The sequence below is a fragment of the Salmo salar genome, chromosome ssa10 (assembly GCF_905237065.1).
Source record: "Salmo salar chromosome ssa10, Ssal_v3.1, whole genome shotgun sequence".
NCBI lineage: Eukaryota > Metazoa > Chordata > Actinopteri > Salmoniformes > Salmonidae > Salmo > Salmo salar.
The window spans coordinates 63,913,982-63,937,796 of record NC_059451.1 but is presented as its reverse complement, the minus strand read 5'-3'; the positions used below and the strand labels follow the sequence as shown (position 1 = coordinate 63,937,796).

At 41.4% G+C, this 23,815-nt stretch overlaps 1 protein-coding gene across 2 annotated transcripts in view; it reads left to right on the top strand.

Annotated features, from left to right (window-relative positions):
• The first annotated feature begins 5,013 nt into the window (after positions 1-5,013).
• The window catches only part of fcsk (fucose kinase), a 44,374-nt gene continuing 25,572 nt past the window's right edge, over positions 5,014-23,815 (top strand). Inside the window, exons 1-4 of one of the 2 annotated variants that reach the window (XR_001318650.2) lie at positions 5,014-5,358; positions 17,223-17,377; positions 17,647-17,697; positions 17,876-18,001. Coding sequence is in view for 1 of the 2 variants with exons in the window: in XM_014123847.2 (XP_013979322.2) it covers positions 5,277-5,358; positions 17,223-17,377; positions 17,647-17,697; positions 17,876-18,001 (414 nt within the window). In the remaining variant the exon portion in view is untranslated. The remainder of the gene's footprint in view (positions 5,359-17,222; positions 17,378-17,646; positions 17,698-17,875; positions 18,002-23,815) is intronic. The other variant, XM_014123847.2, reaches the window with a different exon arrangement.

The following is a 23,815-nucleotide window of genomic DNA, read 5'->3' as shown; positions in this document are numbered from 1 at the left end:
TCGAAGGACTATTATGAAGGCCCATAGGAGTCCTAGTCCACTGATATGGTTGACTATCCACAGAAAAAGAAAGCCATATCAATGACCGAGAACACACAGTGACCAGGTGACAAAGAGGAAAAAATGGTTGAGGGGTTAGCCACCATTGGAGTGAACTTGGAGATTAATTTGCATTCCTGTAGTCCAGTGTCACCCGCCAGTCACCATTTGATTTCCTCACTGGCCATACCGGACTATTAGAGGCAGAGTGTGTCTTTTCAACAATACCCATGTCACATAGATCTCTAATCACTACTTTAGTAGTGGCCATAGCTTCCCTGATGATGGGATATTGTTTTGTGCACGATGGGGCAACACCTGTCAAGCGCCCTGATTCCATGTCCAAAATTCCACACAACTTTTTCTTTGTAGTCCAAATAGGATGGTTCTGAACTGTAGAGCCCTGCAGTTATCTAAATCGCCACGTCACCTTTCCTTCATAGATGTGTAGAGTAAAGTTGCATAATAACATCAAGGCCTAAAATAGGTTGTTCAAATGAGCCTATTCACACCCCTGCATCAATCTTCATTGGATCAATAGAAATTGATAATGGTTTGGTCTGTTTCATATCTGTCTCCACCAGCCCCCCACCCCCGTTGCTCTCATCTTCTTGCCAGTGTACTCAGTAAATATATGATTTGCATAAGAAGTGGGTAATGCAGTGACTTCAGCACCCGTATCTACAAAACAAATCTACTGCAAAGTTGTTAACAAGCATGTCCACATACAGTACATTCGTAAAGTTTTCAGACCGCATGCCTTTTCCATATTTGTTGTTACAGGCTTTTTCTAAAATTGATTAAATTGTTTTTTTTCTCCCGTCATCACTCTACACACAATAGCCCATAATGACAAAGCAAAAACAGTTTTGGGAATTTTTTTGCAAATGTAAAAAAATTAAAACAGTTACATACAGTAAATATTCAGACCCTTTACTCAGTACTTTGTTGAAGCACCTTTGGCAGCGATTACAGCCTTGAGTCTTCTTGGGTATGATGCTACAAGCTTGGAACACCTGTATTTGGGGAGTTTCTCCCATTCTTCTCTGCAAATCCTCTCAAAGTCTGCCAGGTTAGATGGAGAGCGTCGCTGCACAGCTATTTTCATGTCTCTCCTGAGGTGTTCGATCGGGTTCAAGTCCGGGCTCAAGGACATTCAGAGACTTGTCCCGAAGCCACTCCTTCATTGTCTTGGCTTTTGTGTTTATGGTCGTTGTCCTGTTGGAAGGTCCTGAGTTCTCTGGAGCAGGTTTTCATCAAGGATCTCTCTGTACTTTGCACAGTTCATCTTTGCCTTGATCCTAACTAGTATCCCAGTCCTTGCTGCTAAAAAACATCCCCACAGTATGATGCTGCCACCACCAAGCTTCACCATAGGGATGGTGCCAGGTTTCCTCCAGACGTGACGCTTGGCATTCAGGCCAAAGAGTTCAATCTTGGGGGCCTTAGGGGCCTTTTGGCAAACTCAAAGTGGGCTGTCATGTGCCTTTTACTGAGGAGTGGCTTCCTTCTGGCCACTCTACCATAAAGGCCTGATTGTTGGAGTGCTGCAGAGATGGTTGTCCTTCTGGAAGGTTCTCTCATCTCCACAGAAGAACTCTAGAGCTCTGTCAGAGTGACCATCGGGTTCTTGGTCACCTCCCTGACCAAGGCCCTTATCCCCCGATTGCTCAGTTTGGCCGGGCGGCCAGCTCTAGGAAGAGTCTTGGTGGTTCCAAACTTCTTCCATTTAAGAATAATGGAGACCACTGTGTTTTTGGGGACCTTCAATGCTGCAGACATTTGATGGTACCCTTCCCCAGATCTGTGCATCAACACAAGCCAGTCTCTGAGCTCTACGGACAATTCCTTCGACCACATGGCTTGATATTTTTGCTCTGACATGCACTGTCAACTGTGGGACCTTATATAGACAGGTGTGTGCCTTTCCAAATCATGTCCAATCAATGGAATTACCACAGGTGGACTCCAATCTCAAGGATGATGGAAACAGGATGCACCTGAGCTCAATTTCAAGTCTCATAGCAAAGGGTCTGAATACTTATAATAAATAATGTTTTTCTGTTTATTATTCTTAATACATTCGCAAAAAAAAATGTTTTCACTTTGTCATTATGGAGTATTGTGTGTAAATTGATGAGGGAATTGTTTTATTTAATCAATTTTAGAATAAGGCTGTAACGAAACAAAATGTGGAAAAAGTAAAGGGATCTGAATACTTTCCGACTACACTGTATAAAGTGTAATATTGGGATGCAAACTCTAAATTGAATACATTTCAACTCTATATCTGACATGGTACCGGCACAGATAGAACAATAAGAAAGATCTTTCACCAGATGTATAAATGTAAAGCATCTGGTTGGCATTACCACTCACTTTCAAATATGGTGGTGAGAGGTAGCGCATTGGCCGGCAGTGGGAGAAGATGGAGGTGTCATAATACCAATAAAACCTAGCTGTCAAACAGGGAAATGGTTCCAATCATTTTTTCACCATTCATTTTTCCCATAGGGGATTTAAAATAAAAACAAAATAAGGGCTATGTTTTGTGTAAGCTTACCCTGGTGTGACGTTTCGATAACCATGTAAATCTCTCTTGGACAAGGTGACTTTTAGCGATATATCCAGAGTCTTACCTTTGCCTCGATTCGGCAGTCTCGTCCAGATCATTTGTAGTTCTATATGATAGCAAACATTTTTGGGGGGTAAATACAGGTGAATGTATTGATAAAAGTCACCTTGTCTTAGAGAGATTTACACGGTTATCAAAACCTCACTCCATGGTAAGCCTACACAAAACACAGCCCTTATTTAAAGTGGAACTAACAGCGTTTTAACTACTTTGCAGATATGAAACAAACAGACAATATCCGTAAAAAATATCAAATTCTCAGTTTATGCTACAAAACCAGAGGTTTTAAAAATAGGTTCTTTTTGACTCAACATTCCATGATGTACAGTAAGGCATTGTTGGCAAAATAGATGGATGCAGTTCAATGCATGGTTAATATAATTAACCAATACATCAGGTTGTAAATCACAGCTGGCCTGGTACATTGTTTGCTGCCTCCATTGGGGATGCACTGTTTTAGTTTCAATGACTCAATATTTTGGAAAAAACAAAAGAATGTAACTAAGGCTGGGAATGTCAATACAATCAAACTAGCCAGGGCAATGATCACAAGTCAGTCATAACGTTGGTAATAGGCTAGCCTATCCATTTATGTAGCAAGCATGTAGCAATTTGGTAAGCTAGCAAGAAATGTAAATCGCTTTGCTAGCTAGCTAGCTATGCTGAACGACTGTTATCCAGTTAGCATATCTCTTGCGTTCGCAAATTCACTCTGGCTAGCTATATACTCCGATTTCAGAGCACTCGTCTGACTGTATTGATCTTGTTGTTGATGATGGGCATATAGAGAAAGATAGCACACTTTTTTATTGTTGTTTGATCAATAGGACTGTAAAGTTCCCAAATGTAAGAGGGTATTTAGCATACATTTGCAGAAATCCATTCAAGTGTATTTTGTTTTTATTAGGTTTTATTTAATTCAGTGCCTATTAACTGTCCAAACCCACGGCCGCTTTCCCACTCTATATTGCTCTAGAATTTTCATAAATGCCTTAGTATATGGACCGGTGGAAATCTGTTCTTTGGTCTGATGAGTCCAAATTTGAGATTTTTGGTTCCAACCGCCATGTCTTTGTGAGACGCAGAGTAGGTGAACGGATGATCTCCGCAAGTGTAGTTCCCACCATGAAGCATGGAGAAGGAGGTGTGATGGGATGGGGGTGCTTTGCTGGTGACACGGAACCCGGGTGGCTCAGTTGGTAGAGCATGGTGTTTGTAACACCAGGGTTGTGGGTTCAATTCCCATGGGGGGCCAGTACGGAGAAAAAAATGCATGAAATGTATGCATTTACTACTGTAAGTTGCTCTGGATAAGAGTGTCTGCTAAATGACTAAAATGTCAACAAAAATTATTTAGAATTCAAGGCTTACTTAACCAGCATGGCTACCACCACATTCTGCAGCAATACGCCATCTGGTTTGCACTTAGTGGGATTATCATTTGTTTTTCAACAGGACAATGACCCAACACACTTCCAGGCTGTGTAAGGGCTATTTGACCTAGAATGAGAGTGATGGAGTGCTGCATCAGATGACCTGGCCTCTGCAATCACCCGATCTCAACCCAAATGAGATGATTTGGGATGATTTGGACCGCAGAGTGAAGGAAAAGCAGCCAACAATTGCTCATCATGTGGGAAATCCATTCCAGGTGAAGCTGGTTGAGAAAATGCCAAGAGTGTGCAAAGCTGTCATCAAGGCAAAGGGTGGCTACTTTGAAGAATCTTAAATATAAAATATGTTTTTATTTGTTTAACACTTCAAAAAAAAAACATTTTTGGCTTACTACATGATTCCATATGTGCAATTTCATAGTTTTGATGTCTTCACTATTATTCTATAATGAAGAAAACAGTAAAAATAAAGAAAAACCCTTGAATCAGTAGGTGTGTCCAAACTTTTGACTGGTGGTGTGTTTCAGTAAGATTGGATTTTTGGCATTTATGGTAATGGTCATCAACTGTACTGCAGGGATGGAACATAAGTTGCAGAAAATAGAGGTCGTGGTGGCAACTGCAGAGAGGTGTTTGGGTGTGTGAGACTTGACATCAGAAGAGTTACAGTGTGTGTTGAGTGGTGGTGTCCCATCCTCTCAGGCTGTTGGCCTTAATTTGGACTAAATAGATTTAAATAGTGGAGTATGGTATTTATTATTATTATTATTATTTGTGAGTGTAGTGTTAGATAGTAGGGTATTTGTTTTATTATTATTATTAATTATTTATTTTTGGGGGGTGGGGGAGAAAGAAATATGCAAAGTATAAGGGAGTTATACTCCAGTCTAGTAGATGGCGGTAATCAACATTTATTGGATGCCAACCGCCGTTAAACCTCATCAAAGAAGAACTGGTCGCGCAAACGATTGATTTTGCCGTCTCTACTAATTCGGGAGCTACGTAGTTGCAAGAATAGCACAGCACAGTATAGTCTTTTTAGTTTTGCCTTGGTTGAACGGTTTTAGCATTGTTTGCTTCCTGTTACTTTCCGCCAATGGCTTTTTAGTTTATATTGGTAAAATTAGGCTAAATGTTCCGTGAATGAAGACAGCAGACTACTTTCGTGGCTCAATTGGAAGATATATTGTTTTCATCAATACGTCAACATGTCAAGCGAGCAGGTGTTCAGCTGGACTGTAGTAGTCCTGACCTGTCAACATAAAGATAGCGTTTACGCCTTTCAAAGAGGTGAGTCTCTAATAATTTTTCTTGTTTACAGTAATGTACAGTTGCCCAGTGTAGTCTAATAATGCAAAAGATGAGGACTAGACCTGATGTATGCTTAGCTTTCTATAGGCCTAAGTCTACTAAGCTTACTGAAGAATAAGTTACTAAACTTAATTTTACTCTCGTGTTTACCAATCTGAAACTATTGAAGCAGGATTGTGAATGAGCTGTCAAACATTGAGTCAGTGTTGCCAACTCATTTTCAGGGTAAGTTGCTAGAGGTAGGTTCATTTGTTGCTAAAAGATGCTAAATGACGTTGTGATGTCATTGCGTGATAACGTAAAACTGTGTCATTACGTATAATACACAATAAAGTTACTCAAATTGACTGGCAATCTCGGCAAAAAAATATGATTTCACATTTGTTCAGGTACAGACTCCCACTCTTTTCTGTACTTCTGGCAGTACAATTTTGATTGAGACACGTTGATTGATGTTGTAAATTCTGTTCAAGATCAAACATTCCTGACCAACTATATTGGGTTTGGCTCGTCGAACCCGTGCTGCTGCTGCTGCTGCAGTCAGCCAACAATGATTTGCAATGTACTGAAATTGCTGCTGGCCTGCTGCTGACGTCACTCACAATGTACTTTTGCAGCCAGGCACGTGTGTTGTGACAGAGAAAATCGTTTTTGTGTCATTTAGAGGGAAAATACATGCATTTTAGCGTTTGAGTCACTTTTCAAAAGTTGCTAAAAGTTCCTCTTTTTTTTTTAAAGTAGCTAAATTTGTTGCTAGGTGCTGTTTTGAAAAAGAAAATTGCCAGGGTAGTCTGAAAAGTTGCTAAATCTAGCAACAAAATTGCTAAGTTGGCATCACTGCATTGAGTCCTACGCAGTACCTGTCTGAAGCCAGTCACAATAAGGGTTAGACACAAATGTGGAATTTCCTGTTCACCGTTAAAATAAAAGTCCCCTATTTGAAACAGATCCATACAAATAGTGGAATAATACCATATTTGGACTAGATAATGCTAAACAATTTTGCCATGATATATAACATAAAAATAAATTCTTTATTAATTTGATAAAACAGAACAGTTAAACATTTAAAATCCCACTGTGGCTCTATTAGTCTGCATAATTGCATTGGTATAATAATTCATTTGTAAAGCGCATTTCCCACGTTCAATGCACATGTGAAGCTTGTTGGTGCTTACTCCTGTGCGCAAATCATTTGACTGATCCCGTTTCAGATGAGTTATTTCTTATTATTTCTGAAAAGAAGCTGATAAACTCCTCCCCCATGTTAAAGGGATAATTCAACCAAATTACATGTTAACCATTTTGTTTTGTTGTCCACTGTTTCAAATTCTAACTATTTAGTATTTGTGGCTCAAATCAATGGTACCTACAGTATATTAGCATTTTCATGCTTCATGTCCAAATCATCCGGAAGTATCTTACAATTGATTGTGTAACTCAATGATGTTACTTATAGGTTTGGGTATGAAACCCAGACATGCTAATATAGGTACCATTGTCTTGCAAAGTTAGCATTTTTAAACAGTGGCCAGGTAAACAAAATGGGATGTTGTCATACCATCTCTATAAACTGCTTACATAGTAAGGAAACCAATATGTCATTTTGTAATTTGGGTGAACTATCCCTTGAATATGGGGTGATTCTTAAAAAAACAATCACTTCATAGTAGCAACAACACCACCTAGTGGTCAGAACTTGGTAATATCACGATGTAGGATGGGACATAAAGCTAACAAATTCAATTACTAATTTCTCTGAACGGGGAAGAGAAACATCACCAAATGTGACTGACTGCCTCAAAACTACAAAATAACACACATGGAATCATGTAGTAACCAAAAAAGTGTTAAATAAATACAAATATTATATATTCTTCAAAGTAGCCACCTTTTGCCTTGACAGCTTTGCACACTCTTGGCATTCTCTCAACCAGCTTCACCTGGAATGCTTTTCCAACAGTCTTGAAGGAGGTCCCACATATGCTGAGCACTTGTTGGATGCTCTTTCTTCACGCTGCGGTCCAACTCATCCCAAACCATCTCAATTTGGTTGAGGTCTGGTGATTGTGGAGGCCAGGTCATCTGATGCAGCACACCATCACTCTCCTTCTTGGTCAAATAACCCTTACACAGCCTGGAGGTGTGTTGGGTCATTGTCCTGTTGAAAAACAAATGATAGTCCCACTAAGCACAAACCAGATGGGATGGCGTATCACTGCAGAATGCTGTGGTAGCCCTGCTGGTTAAGTGTTCCTTGAATTCTAAATAAATCAGACAGTGTCACCAGCAAAGCACCATCAGACCTCCTCCATGCTTCACGGTGGGAACCACACATGGAGAGATCATCCGTTCACCTACCCTGCATCTCACAAAGGCTTAACAGTTGGAACCAAAAATCTCATATTTGGACTCATCAGACCAAAGGACAGATTTCCACCGGTCTAATGTTCATTGCTCGTGTTTCTTGGCCCAAGCAAGTCTCTTCTTCTTATTGGTGTCCTTTTAGTAGTGGTTTCTTTGCAGCAATTTGACCATGAAGGCTTGATTCACACAGTTTTCTCTGAACAGTTGATGTTGATGTCTGTTACTTGAACTCTGAAGCATTTATTTGGACTGTAATTTCTGAGGCTGCTAACTCTAATGAACTTGTCCTCTGCAGCAGAGGTAACACTGGGTCTTCCTTTCCTGCGGCAGTCCTCATGAGAGACAGTTTCATCATAGCGCTTGATGGTTTTTGTGACTGCACTTGAAGAAACTTTCAAAGTTCTTGAAATGTTCAGTATTGACTGACCTTCAAGTCTTAAAGTAATGATGGACTGTCGTTTCTCTTTGCTTATTTGAGATGTTCTTGCCATAATATGGACTTGGTCTTTTACCGAATAGGGCTATCTTCTGCATACCACCCCTACCTTGTCACAACACAACTGATTGGCTCAAACGCATTAAGAAGGAAAGAAATTCCGCAAAATCACTTTTAACAAGGCACACCTGTTAATTGAAATGCATTCCAGGTGACTACCACATGAAGCTGGTTGAGAGAATGCCAAGAGTGTGCAAAGCTGTCATCAAGGCAAAGGGTGGTTACTATGAAGAATCTAAATAAAAATATATTTGGATTTGTTTAACACTTTTTTTTGTTGCTGGTTACTACATGATTCCATATCTGTTTTTTTTGTTGTAGTTTTGATGTCTTAATTATTATTATACAATGTAGAAAATAGTAAAAATAAAGAATAACCCTTGAATGTGTAGGTGTGTCCAAACTTTTGACTGATACTGTATTCTGGTCAAGGCTCATCCTATGTATACCTTGTCTATTCATATACTGTCCATAATGTCAGTACAAACAATCATATATTTATATTCCAGACTCTGACATTGCTCGTTGTAATATTTCTACATTTGTTAAATACTTGTTTTTTTTTGGGGGGGGGTGTTTACGTGTAATGTTTTTTGTTACATATTACTGCACTGTTGGAGCTAGGAACATAGCATTTTGCTACATCCGCAATAACAAATGCAAAATATGTGTACTCGACTAGTACATTTAGATTTTGAACCGCAAATTCCAGTATTGTGGCTAATTCTTATTGTGGCTAACTTCACACAGGTTTACACAGTCTACTATAGACACATTGAGTGAGCTGTCAGAATGTTAATTATTTTTTTTTTTTAACCCTGTACTAGTGACTTTGTCAAATGACTTTTAAATGTAGTTATTTTTCATTAGAAAACATATACACTTCACCACCTATTTACTTGGACAATAAAGCTAAAAGTTTTAATTTGTCTCATGAGGTGACAGTACAGAATGTCACCTTTTTTATTTGAGGGTATTTTCATACATGTTAGCAGTTGATGTTATTCTTCAATTACACTGACCCCAAAGCATTTTTTTGTCACGAAATGCGCCGGCGCGTCACCCTTTGGATAGTGACTTGAACGCACAAACAAAACGGAGATATTTGGATATAACTATGGATAATTTCGAACCAAAACAACATTTGTTGTTGAAGGAGAAGTCCTGGGAGTGCATTCTGACAAAGAACAGCAAAGGTAATCCAATTTTTCTTATAGTAAATCTGAGTTTGGTGAGTGCCAAACTTGGTGGGTGTCAAAATAGCTAGCCGTGATGGCCGGGCTATCTACTCAGAATATTGCAAAATGTGCTTTCACCGAAAAGCTATTTTAAAATCTGAAACCGCGATTGCATAAAGGAGTTCTGTATCTATAATTCTTAAAATAATTTTTTTTTTTGTCAACGTTTATCGTGAGTAATTTAGTAAATTCACCGGAAGTTTTTCGGTGGGTATGCTAGTTCTGAACAAAACATGCTAATGTAAAAAGCTGGTTTTTGATATAAATATGAACTTGATTGAACAAAACATGCATGTATTGTATAACATAATGTCCTAGGAGTGTCATCTGATGAAGATCATCAAAGGTTCGTGCTGCATTTAGCTGTGGTTTTGGTTTTTGTGACATATATGCTAGCTTGAAAAATGGGTGTGTGATTATTTCTGGCTGGGTACTCTCCTGACATAATGTAATGTAATGTTTTGCTTTCGCCGTAAAGCCTTTTTGAAATCGGATAATGTGGTTGGATTATCTTTCAAATGGGATATAATAGTTGTATGTTTGAGAAATTTGAATTATGAGATTTTTGTTGTTTTGAATTTGCCGCCCTGCTATTTCACTGGCTGTTGGCAGTGTGTCCTGCGGGTGGGACGCTAGCATCCCACATGTCCCAGAGAGGTTAAGAAGGGGGTGAATTTCCAATGGACTCCTGCATTTGAAGCACTCAAACAGTCTCATTGCTCCTCCAGTGCTTGGACATCCTAAACTGAATGCTAATTTCCCAGTGTACACAGATGCAAGTCAAACAGGACTGGGAGCAGTCTTTGCTAAACCAACCGGACCTGGAACAGAAGAAGTTCTTGCCTATGCTCGTGTCACCCTGAATTGCGCCTAGAGGAATTTGTCAACGAAAGAACGGGAGTGCCTTGCTGTGGTCTTGCTCTGGAGAAATGGTTGCTACTATTTGGAGGCCAAGGTCTTCACCGTTGTCACAGACCAACGCTGTAGTGGGTTCTGACATCAGGCAAGACCAACAGCTGTCTCATTCGCTGGTCTATCAGACTAGGACTTCATCGTTGAGTATCACAAAGGAAAACTGAATGTTGTACCAGATGCCCTCGGATTACAGAGACTGCCAACGTCTGTCCTCCATTGTGCAGCACTTACACTACCGCTAAGTGTATGGATTATTTTTTTCCTCTGGATTATGTGTGTGGAGAGCACAGCCGCTTCAGTGAGAAGTTCAGGATAATGTGTATCAAACTCCAAGAGGAGATGGAACACACTGCACCCCATACCGTGTCTTCGTCCCCTCTACATTGACTGACCAAATGATCCAAGCTTATCATGCCAACCCCATGAGTGGCCATCTTGGAGTCTTCAAAACCTACCGAAGATGACAGGAGGTGGTGTACTGGCCAGGCATGTGGGTCGATACTAAGATATTTGTGCAGCAGTGTCTGCCAGAAATACAAACCAGACGTTGGCAGACCTGCCGGAAAACTGTAGCAGACCGTTGTGAACCATCCCAATAAAATGCTGGGAATTTTCCTCCCTGCCGGGGAACCAGGAATTAATTCTCATTGGTGGTAGTGGACTACTACATACACTGGGTGGAGTTGTTTCCACTCCACAAAGCCACTGCATCCGCCATTGCTCTTATTCTGCGAATGGAGGTCTTTACCAGATTTGTGATTCCAGACCAAATTCTCTCTTACCGAGGTCCCCAGTTCATGTCAGGAATCTACAAAAATCTCTCTACCTACTGGGGTGTAGTTGCCAAGCTAACCACTGCCTATCATCCTCAGACCAACCTGACGAGAGGGTAAACCGCACCCTGAAGGGGATGATTGCTTCATTCGTGGGGGATCAGCATACACGGTGGGATCAGCATCTTCCGTAGTTTTGCTTTGCATTGAACTCTGCGGTCCAGGAGACCTGGGAAGACCACTAAAAGGTCCGATGGACGGAGTCTTGCAAAGTTCCCACGTTTCATCTGACTGCCCAGCATTTGATTCAGTACACCACCACCATACTTTGCTAGCCAAACAACGACAGCTCATAAACTATGACATAGGCGAGACGTGTGTTTCCCACCCAAGTCTCATGTCTGGTCTGTTCTCATCTGTTGAAGGCGTCCAAGCAGTTTACTGCAAAGCTAGCTATGAGATGGAAAGGTCCTTTCTTTGTGGTGCAGAAGTTGGGCCCGGTGAACTACTTGGTCTCTTTGGAACGAAACGGGGGAAGATGTCAGGAAGGTGCATGTTGTTGACCTAAAGCCCTGCTACCCTATTGCAGAAGAGCTGGATTGCAGGCAAAGCAACATCTGCAGGAACTACTTCTTGGAGGACCCTGTTGATTACTTCCCTGGGGGGGGGGAGAGGAGACTAGAAGCATGAAGTGATTTCATTTCTAAATGGTAAAACGGGTACTTTGTGTATGTGGACACCCCTTGAAATTAGTGGATTTGGCTATTTCAGCCACACCCGTTGCTGACAGGTATAAAATTGAGCACACAGCCATGCAATCTCTATACTGCCAATGTTTGTCTATAATGGCCTTACTGAAGAGCTCAGTGACTTTCAACGTGGCACCGTCATAGGATGCAAACTTTCCAACAAGTCAGTCATTTCTGCCCTGCTACAGCTGCCCCAGTCAACTGTAAGTGCTGTTTATTGTGAAGTGGAAGCGTCTAGGAGCAACAATGGCTCAGCCGCAAAGTGGTAGTCCACACAAGCTCCCAGAATGGGACCCCCGAGTGCTGTAGAGCGTTGCGCGTAAAAATCATCTTTTCTCAGTTGCAACACTCACTACCGAGTTCCAAACTGCCTCTGGCAGCAACGTCGGCACAATAACTGTTCGTCGGGAGCTTCATGAAATGGTTGTCCATGGCCATACAGCTGCACACAAGCCTAAAATCACAATGCGCAATGCCAAGCGTCAGCTGTAGTGGTGTAAAGCTTGTCGCTATTGGACTCTGTAGCAGTGGAAACGCTTTCTCTGGAGTGATGAATGTAAGGTTGCACATTTTGGGGAATATTCAGAGTTGGAAACTTAACGTGGGAATATATGGGAATTAGCGGAAATATGCAAGTTAATATTAATACCATTTAAATGTTGATGTTTATTGCATTGGAAATATTTACCATATCATATGGAGACAGAAACATAAACGTTTTACCCTATCATAAGTAGACATAATTGCAAATGATTCAATTTCTTCCAATAGACATTTTAAAAAACGATTTAGTTACGAATTGAACTTTAAATGAGTTGACTTCACATGATTTCACTGAACAACAAAAAAAGTGAATATTGAATGATCCCCAATGATCCATTGCAACTCCAAAAAACGTTTTCAACATGCATCTGTAAAATGATAGTCTAGAAACAAAGCTTTGGTTGTCTTCCTCTCAGGCTTTCATGTCTTCTCCCTGGACCTCCTCAATGTCCACCCCTTGAACATCAGACTCTGAGGCCTCATCTTCACTGTCACTTTCCAACCTTGTTGAGGACGGCTCGTTGTCAGGCTCAAAAAGCTTCAAATTTGACCGGAATGCCACCAATTTTTCAACCCTTGTATTGGTCAGCCTGTTGCGTGCTTTGGTGTGTGTGTGTTCCCAATCAAGGACCAGTTGCACTCTGAGGCGGCTGATGTTGGTGGGATTTGGAGGATGATGGAGGCAACAGGGGAAAGAGCCTCAGATCCACAAAATCCCTTCCACCAGGTGGCTGATGAGATATGTTGGCACGACTGCCATATTGCATCTCCATCCCAAAGCCCTTGCTTGGAAGTGTACTTCGCCAGACTGCCAAGAACCTTGCCCTCATCCAGGCCAAGGTGGCGAGACATGGTAGTGATGACACCATAGGCCTTGTTGATCTCTGCACCAGACAGGATGCTCTTGCCAGCATACTTGGGGTCCAACATGTACGCTGCGGCGTGTATGTGCTTCAGGCAGAAGTCTTCACGCTTTTTGATGTATTTCAGAACTGCAGTTTCTTCTGATTGGAGCAACAGTGAAGTGGGCAGGGCAGTACGGATTTATTTTCTTACATCTGCAAGCAGAGTCTGAACATCAGACAGGATGGTATTGTCTCCCTCAATCCATGCAATGGCTACTGCTATAGGTTTCAGACTGCTTACCACTCTCTCCCAAAATATCCAGGAGGATCCTCTTGATGGGGCTGTCCATATTGGCAGACTGATATGGCCATTTCTTGGAGAGACTCCTTCCCCTCCAGGAGACTGTCAAACATGATGACAACACCACTCCAACGGGTGTTGCTGGGCAGCTTCAATGTCTTGTTCTTCTCACTTTGCTTGGTGAGGTAGATTGCTGCTATAACTTCATGACCCTTCACATACCTAACCATTTATGCACTTGGTCAGATTCTGCATCATTGTTGCAATTTTCACATATGATTTGGCACAGTATTTGCAAATGTACACAGCTTTTCCTTCGACATTAGCTGCAGTGAAATGTCTCCACATGTCAGATAGTGCCCGTGGCATTTTCCTGTAAAGATTAGAAAAAATGTGTAAAAAAAAATACAATTCCATGTACAGATAAATAGTTAAGTAGTTAGATTAAACAACTCCTTTGTAAGATAACTGTTTTAAAATGAAACATGTATGGCAACAGGTGAATTAACACACCTCAGTTAGGCTCAAGCAAGCTAAAACCCACATGGTAGTAAAAACTAACTAGCAGAAATTGTTAAGTTAGAAATGATTTAAACACTTTTCTGTAGGCTACTGTTTACTATTTAACAAAAAATAATGTATGTCATATAAAATATATTCACACCACCCAGTATTGTACTCAACTTACCAGAAAGTGTGTAGTCCTTGGTTCAGGCAGTGTAGTAGTGTGGGCTCAATAGTATCTCATTAGTGTGCAAGATCTTGAGAATCAGCTGTACATGTGATGGAAGAATGCACTGTGCATGCAGAGGGTTGCAATTCCATTGAATTGGGGGTAGTTTAACCAAAATATGCCACAATAGCTAGAATGGCCTTATGTGTATCCCACAAAAATGGTTCACTGTTATAGCAAACATTTTTTTGATGAATTTAAGCATAATTACCTAAATTCCCGGGCTTAACTTCTCATGGAAAATTTCGAACCCTTTTGCAACCCTAGATGAATCACACTTCACCATCTGACAGTCCGACGGACAAATCTGGGTTTGGTGTATGCAAGGAGAACGCTCCCTGCCCCAATGCATAGTGCCAACTGTAAAGTTTGATGCAGTAGGAATATTGCTCTGGGGTTGTTTTTCATGGTTCTGACCCCTTAGTTCCAGCGAAGGGACATTTTATCTCTATAGCATACAATGACATTCTAGACGATTCTGTGGCTCCAACTTTGTGGCAACAGTTTGGGGAAGCCCTTTCCTGTTTCAGCATGACAATGCCCCTGTGCACAAAGCAAGGTCCATACAGAAATGGTTTGTCGAGATTGGTGTGTAAGAACTTGATTGCACAGAGCCCTAACCTCAACCCTATCGAACACCATTGATGAATTGGAACGCCAACTACGAACCAGGCCTAATCGCCCATCATCAGTGCCAACTTCACTAATGCTCTTGTGGCTGAATGGAAGCTATTCCCCGCAGCAATGTTCCAACATCTCGTGGAAAGCCTTCCCAGAAGAGTGGAGGCTGTTATAGCAGCAAAAGGGGGATCAACTCCATATTATTGCCCATTTTGGAATGAGACATTCGAGCAGGTGTCCACATACTTTGGTAATGTAGTGTACAGTGCCTTAGGACAGTATTCAGTCCCCTTGACTTTTTCAAAATGTTACATGGAACCCAAACCGGCCGTGCACCATCGTGCATAAATTCGTGCATAAATGTATTTTGTCCCCCCATACCAAATGTGATCATGACACGCAGGTTAAAATGTCAAAACAAACTCTGAACCAATTATATTAATTTGGGGACAGGTTGAAAGGCATTAAACATTTATGGCAATTTAGCTTGCTAATTTGTCCTGGGATATAAACATTGAGTTGTTATTTTACCTGAAATGCACAAGTCCTCTACTTCGACAATTAATCCACACATAAAACGGTCAACCAAATCGTTTCTAGTCATCTCTCCTCCTTCGAGGCTTTTTCTTCTCTTGACTTTATATTGTGATTGGCAACTTTCATAAATTAGGTGCGTTACCGCCACTGACCTCGTTCGTCTTTCAGTCATCCACGTGGGTATAACCAATGAGGAGATGGCACGTGGGTACCTGCTTCTATAAACCAATGAGGAGATGGGAGAGGCAGGACTTGCAGCGCAATCTGCGTCACAAATAGAACTGACTTCTATTTTAGCCCTTGGCGATGCAGACGCTCGTTGGCGCGCGAGCAGTGTGGTTCCAATGATTGAATAATATAGATTTCTAAATTTTATTTTGCTGGTGTAGTCAGCCTGTTACGTTACAGCCTTATTCTAAAATGTATTCAATTGTTTTTATCCCCTCATCAATCTACACACAATATCCCATAATGACAAGGCAAAACCAACTTTTTAGAATTTTTTTGCACATTTATTAAAAATAAACTGATCTCACATTTACATAAGTATTCAGACCCTTTACTCAGTACTTTGTTGAAGCACCTTTGGCAGCAATTACAGCCTTGAGTCTTCTTGGGTATGACGCTACAAGCTTGGCACACCTGTATTTGGGGAGTTTCTCCCGTTCTTCTCTGCAGATCCTCAAGCTCTGTCAGGTTGGATGGGGAGCCTCCCTGCACATCTATTTTCATGTCTCTCCAGAGGTGTTTGATCGGGTTCAAGTCTGGGCTCTGGCTGGGCCACTCAAGGACATTCAGAGGCTTGTCCTGAAGCCACTCTTGCATTGTCTTAGTGTCGTTGTCCTGTTGGAACGTGGACCTTTGCCCCATTCTGAGGTCCTGAGTGCTATGGAGCAGGTTTTCATCAAGGATCTCTCTGTACTTTGCTCCGTTCATCTTTCCCTCTATCCTGACTAGTCTCCCAGTCCCTGCCACTGAAAAACATCCCCACAGCATGATGCTGCCATCACCATGCTTCACCGTAGGGATGGTGCCAGGTTTCCTCCAGACGTGACGCTTGGCATTCAGGCCAAAGAGTTCAATCTTGGTTTCCTCAGACCAGAGAACCTTGTTTCTCATGGTCTGAGAGACCTTTAGGTGCCTTTTGGCAAACTCCAAGCGGGCTGTCATATGCCTTTTACTGAGTAGTGGCTTCCGTCTGGCCACTCTACCATAAAGTCCTGATTGGTGGTTCCAAACATCTTCCATTTAAGAATGATGGAGGCCACTGTGTTCTTGGGGATCTTCAATGCTGCAGAAATGTTTTGGTACCCTTCCCCAGATCTGTGCTCAACACAATCCTGTCTCGGAGCTCTACGGAGAATTACTCCTACCTCATGGCTTGGTTTTTGCTCTGATATGCACTGTCAACTGTGGGACCTTATGTAGACAGGTGTGTGCCTTTCCAAATCATGTCCAATCAATTTAGTTTACCACAGTTGTAGAAATATCTAAAAAATGATCAATGGAAACAAGATGCCCCTGCAATGTAACTGTGGAAAAAGTAAAGGGGTCTGAATACTTTCCGAAGGCACTGTTTATATGAAAAGATTCTCAAATAAAAGGTTACATTCAGTACTGTCTCATTTGAAACATTTGATCTCAAATCCAAAATGCCGAACTATAGAGCCAAATTAAAAGTTTTAGCTTCACTGTCTAAAGAAAGGGTGTGTGTTTGTGTCTCAGAGCTGGAGGTCCGGCAGCAGCGTGGAGGTCTCTTACAGGGGACGTTACTGCTCACTGTGTCAGACCCCCAGGAGCCTGGACTGGGCAGTGGGGGAGCCACTCTCAATGCACTGCTGGTGGCAGCCGAGCACCTGAGTGCCAGAGCTGGGTACACTGTAAGTAACTCCACACAATATGTCCATAAAATATCACAAAGAGAGAAGTTAGAGACAAAGGACAAGTTCCACTGCATTTTAGTTTATCAGACCATAAAGTCTTTGTATATTGATGACATTTTTGTATACTTTACAGATGGAATATATTCCTGTAACTGAAATATACAAATATTATTGTCTTGACTGTTACTGTATTATGATGTAAACCTCTAGTTGGGGTATATTAATTGTGGAGCAGAACAATGCACTTATCCAAATGTTGTTTTCAGGTTGTTACCACGGATGTCCTTGATGATGCCCATATCCTGATCTTGCACACGGTAAGAATGGAGGGGTAGCAGAGGGCGGGGAGAAGGAGGGAGTGGGGCAGAGAGACTGAATGGATCGGGAATGAGCTTTCAATTGTGAGATTGAATTTATTATTATTCACATGGACATGGGAGTAATCTCTCTTTTTTTTCTGTATTTTTCTCTCTCCCCAACTCTGTCTTTCTGCAGGGACGTGACTTTCCCTGGGATAGCTGTGGCAGGGCATTCTGCTGGCTGCCTGTGGAAAAGCCAGCTCAGACTGTGCAGGGACCTGTCTGCTGCCTGGATATGCTGCTTGACTGCCTTTCCAATCAGGTTAGCCATATTCCTGTTTGTCAGAGACACCATCTAGACTAAGGGTCTTCTACTCTGGTCCTGGAGTGGGATTACTTCTCCATTAATGGGGCAGTTGGTACAAGTGGCTTGGTGTCATCCATTAATACAAGCTGCTCTGTAATATTTTCTCAGGTTTTCGAGCTACCTTCCTTCCATCATTGAGTGTGACGATAACAGTGGCGATTTTAGCATGTCAATCTTAGTGGGACAAAAAACATTTTTTTTTAGATGCATGCGTAAATCCATTTGTGTAACTGGATAAGAATTGCATTCTCCTTCAATAACAATGAATATTGGAATGAGTTTTGACTTTTGAACCATGCACAGACATTATTACATTTATGTTCAATACATTCATAATGTTTGTTCTCATAATTAACACTTAGCTCTGAAGTATAAGCAAGTGCAAGCCAACAAGCTGCGATGAGGTAGGCCTATTCGTGCAGCAATTTCGAAATGGACAATGACAGGAGTTCAGATAAATTGAGCAAAATGTTAAGGCCTTAGCTTGGCTCTTCTTTAAGTCACTCAGAAGTTAGCCTTCCATTTGAAGTATTTTATTTGGTCTGTGCGGTCTGTACCCGGACTTTGAACTACTCCCAACTGTGCGCAGATATAGTGCAATCCTCAGCAGGAAAAACAGAACTAGACAATAATTTGTGCCAGGTGTGATATCCCTCCTAAATAGCTCGGGCTAATGTTCCTATCCAATCAGTAAGGCCAGCAGGCTAGTCTTTTTTTAATTTTTTATGTTAAATGTTTTATTGGTATGTAACTTATGAAAGTTGTATTGTCAATTTTGTTTTGTATTTAAATGTGAACATGACACTGCAACAAAATTTCCCCATGGGGACAATAAAGTCAGTAAGTAAGTAAAAAGGAAGGAAAATACAATCACGAGGATCCACTTTTATAGACAATATACAGATGCACTAACAACGCATTGAGCAAACAAAACAACCCTTGCAATATCAACTGGAATTACATGGGTCTAGTATTGAACTTTTTGTTGAAAAAAAGTATTTGAATGGGAAGAGACTGTCACTGGCAAACATGGTTACGAGGAGGGGATACTATAATATAATGTTGTTGGGTCTGTAACGTACCTCCCTCCTCGTGGAGAAAAGCACCAGAGCTAATTATAACACACAAAGTAAGAAATGATTAAATGCAATAATTCAGAACATGAGCCATTCTTACAGTATTCTCCCTGTACACCAAGTCCGAACAGTATGCTAAATTATTAACAGGGGCACATAAGCAGACAATAAAAGCTCTTACAATGGGGGCAGGTAAGCAGGCAATGAAAGCTGTTACAATATTCAATGATTACTTTTCTCTAAAACTGGCTATAGGCTAGATGTACACAATCAAGTCCGAACAGTTGGCTAAATTAACAGGGGCACATAAGCAGACAACACCCGTTCCACTCTATTCACGTCACCGTCCCACTCTATTCAACAGCCAGTGGAAGAGCGTGGCGCGAAAAACAAAACCTCAAAACCTCAAAAATGCAATAATTTCGATTTTTCAAACATACGACTATTTTACACCATTTTAAAGACAAGACTCTCGTTAATCTAACCACATTGTCCGATTTCAAAAAGGCTTTACAGCGAAAGCAAAACATTCGATTATGTTAGGAGAGTCCATAGCCACAAATAATCACACAGCCATTTTCCAAGCAAGCATATATGTCACATAAACCCAAAACACAGCTAAATGAAGCACTAACCTTTTGATCTTCATCAGATGACACTCCTAGGACATTATGTTATACAATACATGCATGTTTTGTTCAATCAAGTTCATATTTATATGCAAAAACAGCTTTTTACATTGGCATGAGATGTTCAGAACATGCATTCCCACCCAAAACTTCCGGTGAATTTACTAAATTACTCACCATAAACGTTGACAAAATACATAACAATTATTTTAAGAATTATAGATACAGAACTCCTTTATGCAATCGCTATGTCAGATTTTAAAATAGCTTTTCGGCGAAAGCACATTTTGCAATATTCTGAGTAGATAGCTCAGCCATCACGGCGAGCTATTTTGACACCCGCCAACTTCGGGGCTCACTAAACTCAGAATTACTATTAGAAAAATGGTATTACCTTTGCTGATCTTTGTCAGAATGCACTCCCAAGACTGCTACTTCCACAAATGTTGTTGATGTTCCAAATAATCCATAGTTATGTCCAAATACCTACGTTTTGTTCGTGTGTTCAGGTCACTATCCAAAGGGTAACGCGCGAGCGCATTTCGAGACGAAAAAATTCTAAATGTTCCTTTACCGTACTTAGAAGCATGTCAAACGCTATTTAAAATACATTTTTATGGTATTTTTCTCGTAAAATAGCTATAATATTCCAACCGGACAATAGTGTTTTCATTCAAAGAGGAAAAGAAAAAACAGCATGGTCGAGGGGGCATCTCCAATCTCTTTGTCACCGGGCAGACCACTGACAAACTGAGCTACCATACTCTGCCCAGAGACAGGAGACGCCTCAATCCGCTTTCTGAAGGCTTTAGAGAGCCAATGGAAGCCTTAGAAAGTGCAATGTAACCCCAGAGATACTGTAGTTTCGAAAGGGACTAGAAAGAAGAACTACAAATTGTCAGACAGGCCACTTCCTGCTTGGAATTTTCTCAGGTTTTTGCCTGCCATATGAGTTCTGTTATACTCACAGACACCATTCAAACAGTTTTAGAAACTTCAGAGTGTTTTCTATCCAAATCTACTAATATTCTCGTTTCTGGGAAAGAGTAGTAACCAGTTTAAATCGTATACGTTTTTTTATCCGGCCGTGAAAATACTGCCCCCTAGCCCAGACAGGTTAAAGGTCCCCTAAGCACACACATCCCTGGGTCGCTCCTCTTTTCAGTTCGCTGCAGCTAGCGACTGGAACAAGCTACAAAAAACACTCAAACTGGATTTTTTTTTTTTTTCTCCATCTCTTCATTCAAACTCAATCATGGACACTTACTGACAGTTGTAGCTGCTTTGTGTGATGTACAGTGGGGGGAAAAAAGTATTTGATCCCCTGCTGATTTTGTACGTTTGCCCACTGACAAAGAAAGGATCAGTCTATAATTTTAATGGTAGGTTTATTTGAACAGAGAGAGACAGAATAACAACAAAAATATCCAGAAAAACGCATGTCAAAAATGTTATAAATTGATTTGCATTTTAATGAGGGAAATAAGTATTTGACCCCCTCTCAATCAGAAAGATTTCTGTCTCCCAGGTGTCTTTTATACAGGTAACGAGCTGAGATTAGGAGCACACTCTTAAAGGGAGTGCTCCTAACCGCAGCTTGTTACCTGTAAAAAAGACACCTGTCCACAGAAGCAATCAATCAATCAGATTCCAAACTCTCCACCATGGCCAAGACCAAAGAGCTCTCCAAGGATGTCAGGGACAAGATTGTAGACCTACACAAGGCTGGAATGGGCTACAAGACCATCGCCAATCAGCTTGGTGAGAAGGTGACAACATTTGGTGCGATTATTCGCAAATGGAAGAAACACAAAAGAACTGTCAATATCCCTCAGCCTGGGGCTCCATGCAAGATCTCACCTCGTGGAGTTGCAATGATCATGAGAACGGTGAGGAATCAGCCCAGAACTACACGGGAGGATTTTGTCAATGATCTCAAGGCAGCTGGGACCATAGTCACCAAGAAAACAATTGGTAAGACACTATGCCGTGAAGGACTGAAATCCTGCAGTGCCCGCAAGGTCCCCCTGCTCAAGAATACATATACAGGCCCGTCGGAAGTTTGCCAATGAACATCTGAATGACTCAGAGGACAACTGGTGAAAGTGTTGTGGTCAGATGAGCCCAAAATGGAGCTCTCTGACATCAACTCAACTCGCCGTGTTTGGAGGAGGAGGAATGCTGCCTATGACCCCAAGAACACCATCTCCACCGTCAAACATGGAGGTGGAAACATTATGCTTTGGGGGTGTTTTTTCTGCTAAGGGGACAGGACAACTTCACATCAAAGGGATGATGGACTGGGCCATGTACTGTCAAATCTTGGGTGAGAACCTCCTTCCCTCAGCCAGGGCATTGAAAATGGGTCGTGGATGGGTATTCCAGCATGACAATGACCCAAAACATACGGCCAAGGCAACAAAGGAGTGGCTCAAGAAGAAGCACATTAAGGTCCTGGAGTGGCCTAGCCAGTCTCCAGACCTTAATCCCATAGAAAATCTGTGGAGGGAGCTGAAGGTTTGAGTTACCAAACGTCAGCCTCGAAACCTTAATGACTTGGAGAAGATCTGCAAAGAGGAGTGGGACAAAATCCCTCCTGAGATGTGTGCAAACCTGGTGGCCAACTACAAGAAACGTCTGACCTCTGTGATTGCCAACAAGGGTTTTGCCACCAAGTACTAAGTCATGTTTTGCAGAGGGGTCAAATACTTATTTCCCTCATTAAAATGCAAATCATTTAATAAAATTTTTGACATGCGTTTTTCTGGATATTTTTTTGTTATTCTGTCTCTCACTGTTCAAATAAACCTACTATTAAAGTTATAGACTGATCATTTCTTTGTAAGTTCGCAAACGTACAAAATCAACAGGGGATCAAATACTTTTTCCCCCCACTGTATTGTTGTCTCTACCTTGCCCTTTGTGCTGTTATCTTTGCACAATAATGTTTGTCCCATTTTTTTTTTTTGCTGCTGCCATGTTGTTGCTACCATGCTGTGTTTTCATGTGTTGCTGCTATGTTGTTGTCTTATGTCTCTCTGTATGTAGTGTTGTGGGTGTTAACTCGAAATGACACAACTACAAGGTTCCAGTTTAACAAAGTTTACTATACCGTATGAACACACTACAAGGTAGCCATTCCACTCTAGGCTAGGTCCATCAATCACAAGACTCCCTGCGCAGGCGCACTCTTGACTGAGTGATAGCCCCGTAATAACAGAAATATAGGGATACTTAAAACATGAACTTAACAGTGGGGTGTCCCGTCGTGATGTGTGTTTTTGTCCTGTGTTTATTTTTAATTTTGAATCCCGGCCCCCATCCCCGCAGGAGGCCTTTTGGTAGGCCGTCATTGTAAATAAGAATTTGCTCTTATTAACTGACTTGCCTAGTTTAAATAAAATATCATTTTAAAAAGCTATGAAAGGTCTTACAATGGGGGCAGGTAAGTGGGCAATGAAAGCTGTTACAATATTTGATTATTACATTGCTCTAAAACTGGCTGTAGGCTACATGTGCACCAGTAAGTCAGAACTTAGCTTACTGTTCTAAGGGGGGAAAGGGACCACATTCTTAGCGTGAGGCACATGGGCTACTAACTACACAACATACACTTAGTATTACTTTCTTAGCTACAGTATACACATGTCCCTGGCATATTACATAACTTATGCAGCAGCATACTAGACATAAACTCAGCAAAAAAATAAACGTCCTCTCACTGTCAACAGCGTTTATTTTCAGCAAACTTAACGCGTAAATATTTGTATGAAAATAAGATTCAACAACCGAGACATATACTGAACAGGTTCCACAGACATGTGACTAACAGAAATTGAATAATGTGTCCCTGAACAAAGGGGGGGGGGTCAAAATCAAAAGTAACAGTCAGTATCTGGTGTGGCCACCAGCTGCATTAAGTACTGCAGTGCATCTCCTCCTCATGGACTGCACCAGATTTGCCCGTTCTTGCTGTGAGATGTTACCCCACTCTTCCACCAAGGCACCTGCAAGTTCCCGGACATTTCTGGGGGGAATAGCCCTAGCCCTCACCCTCTGATCCA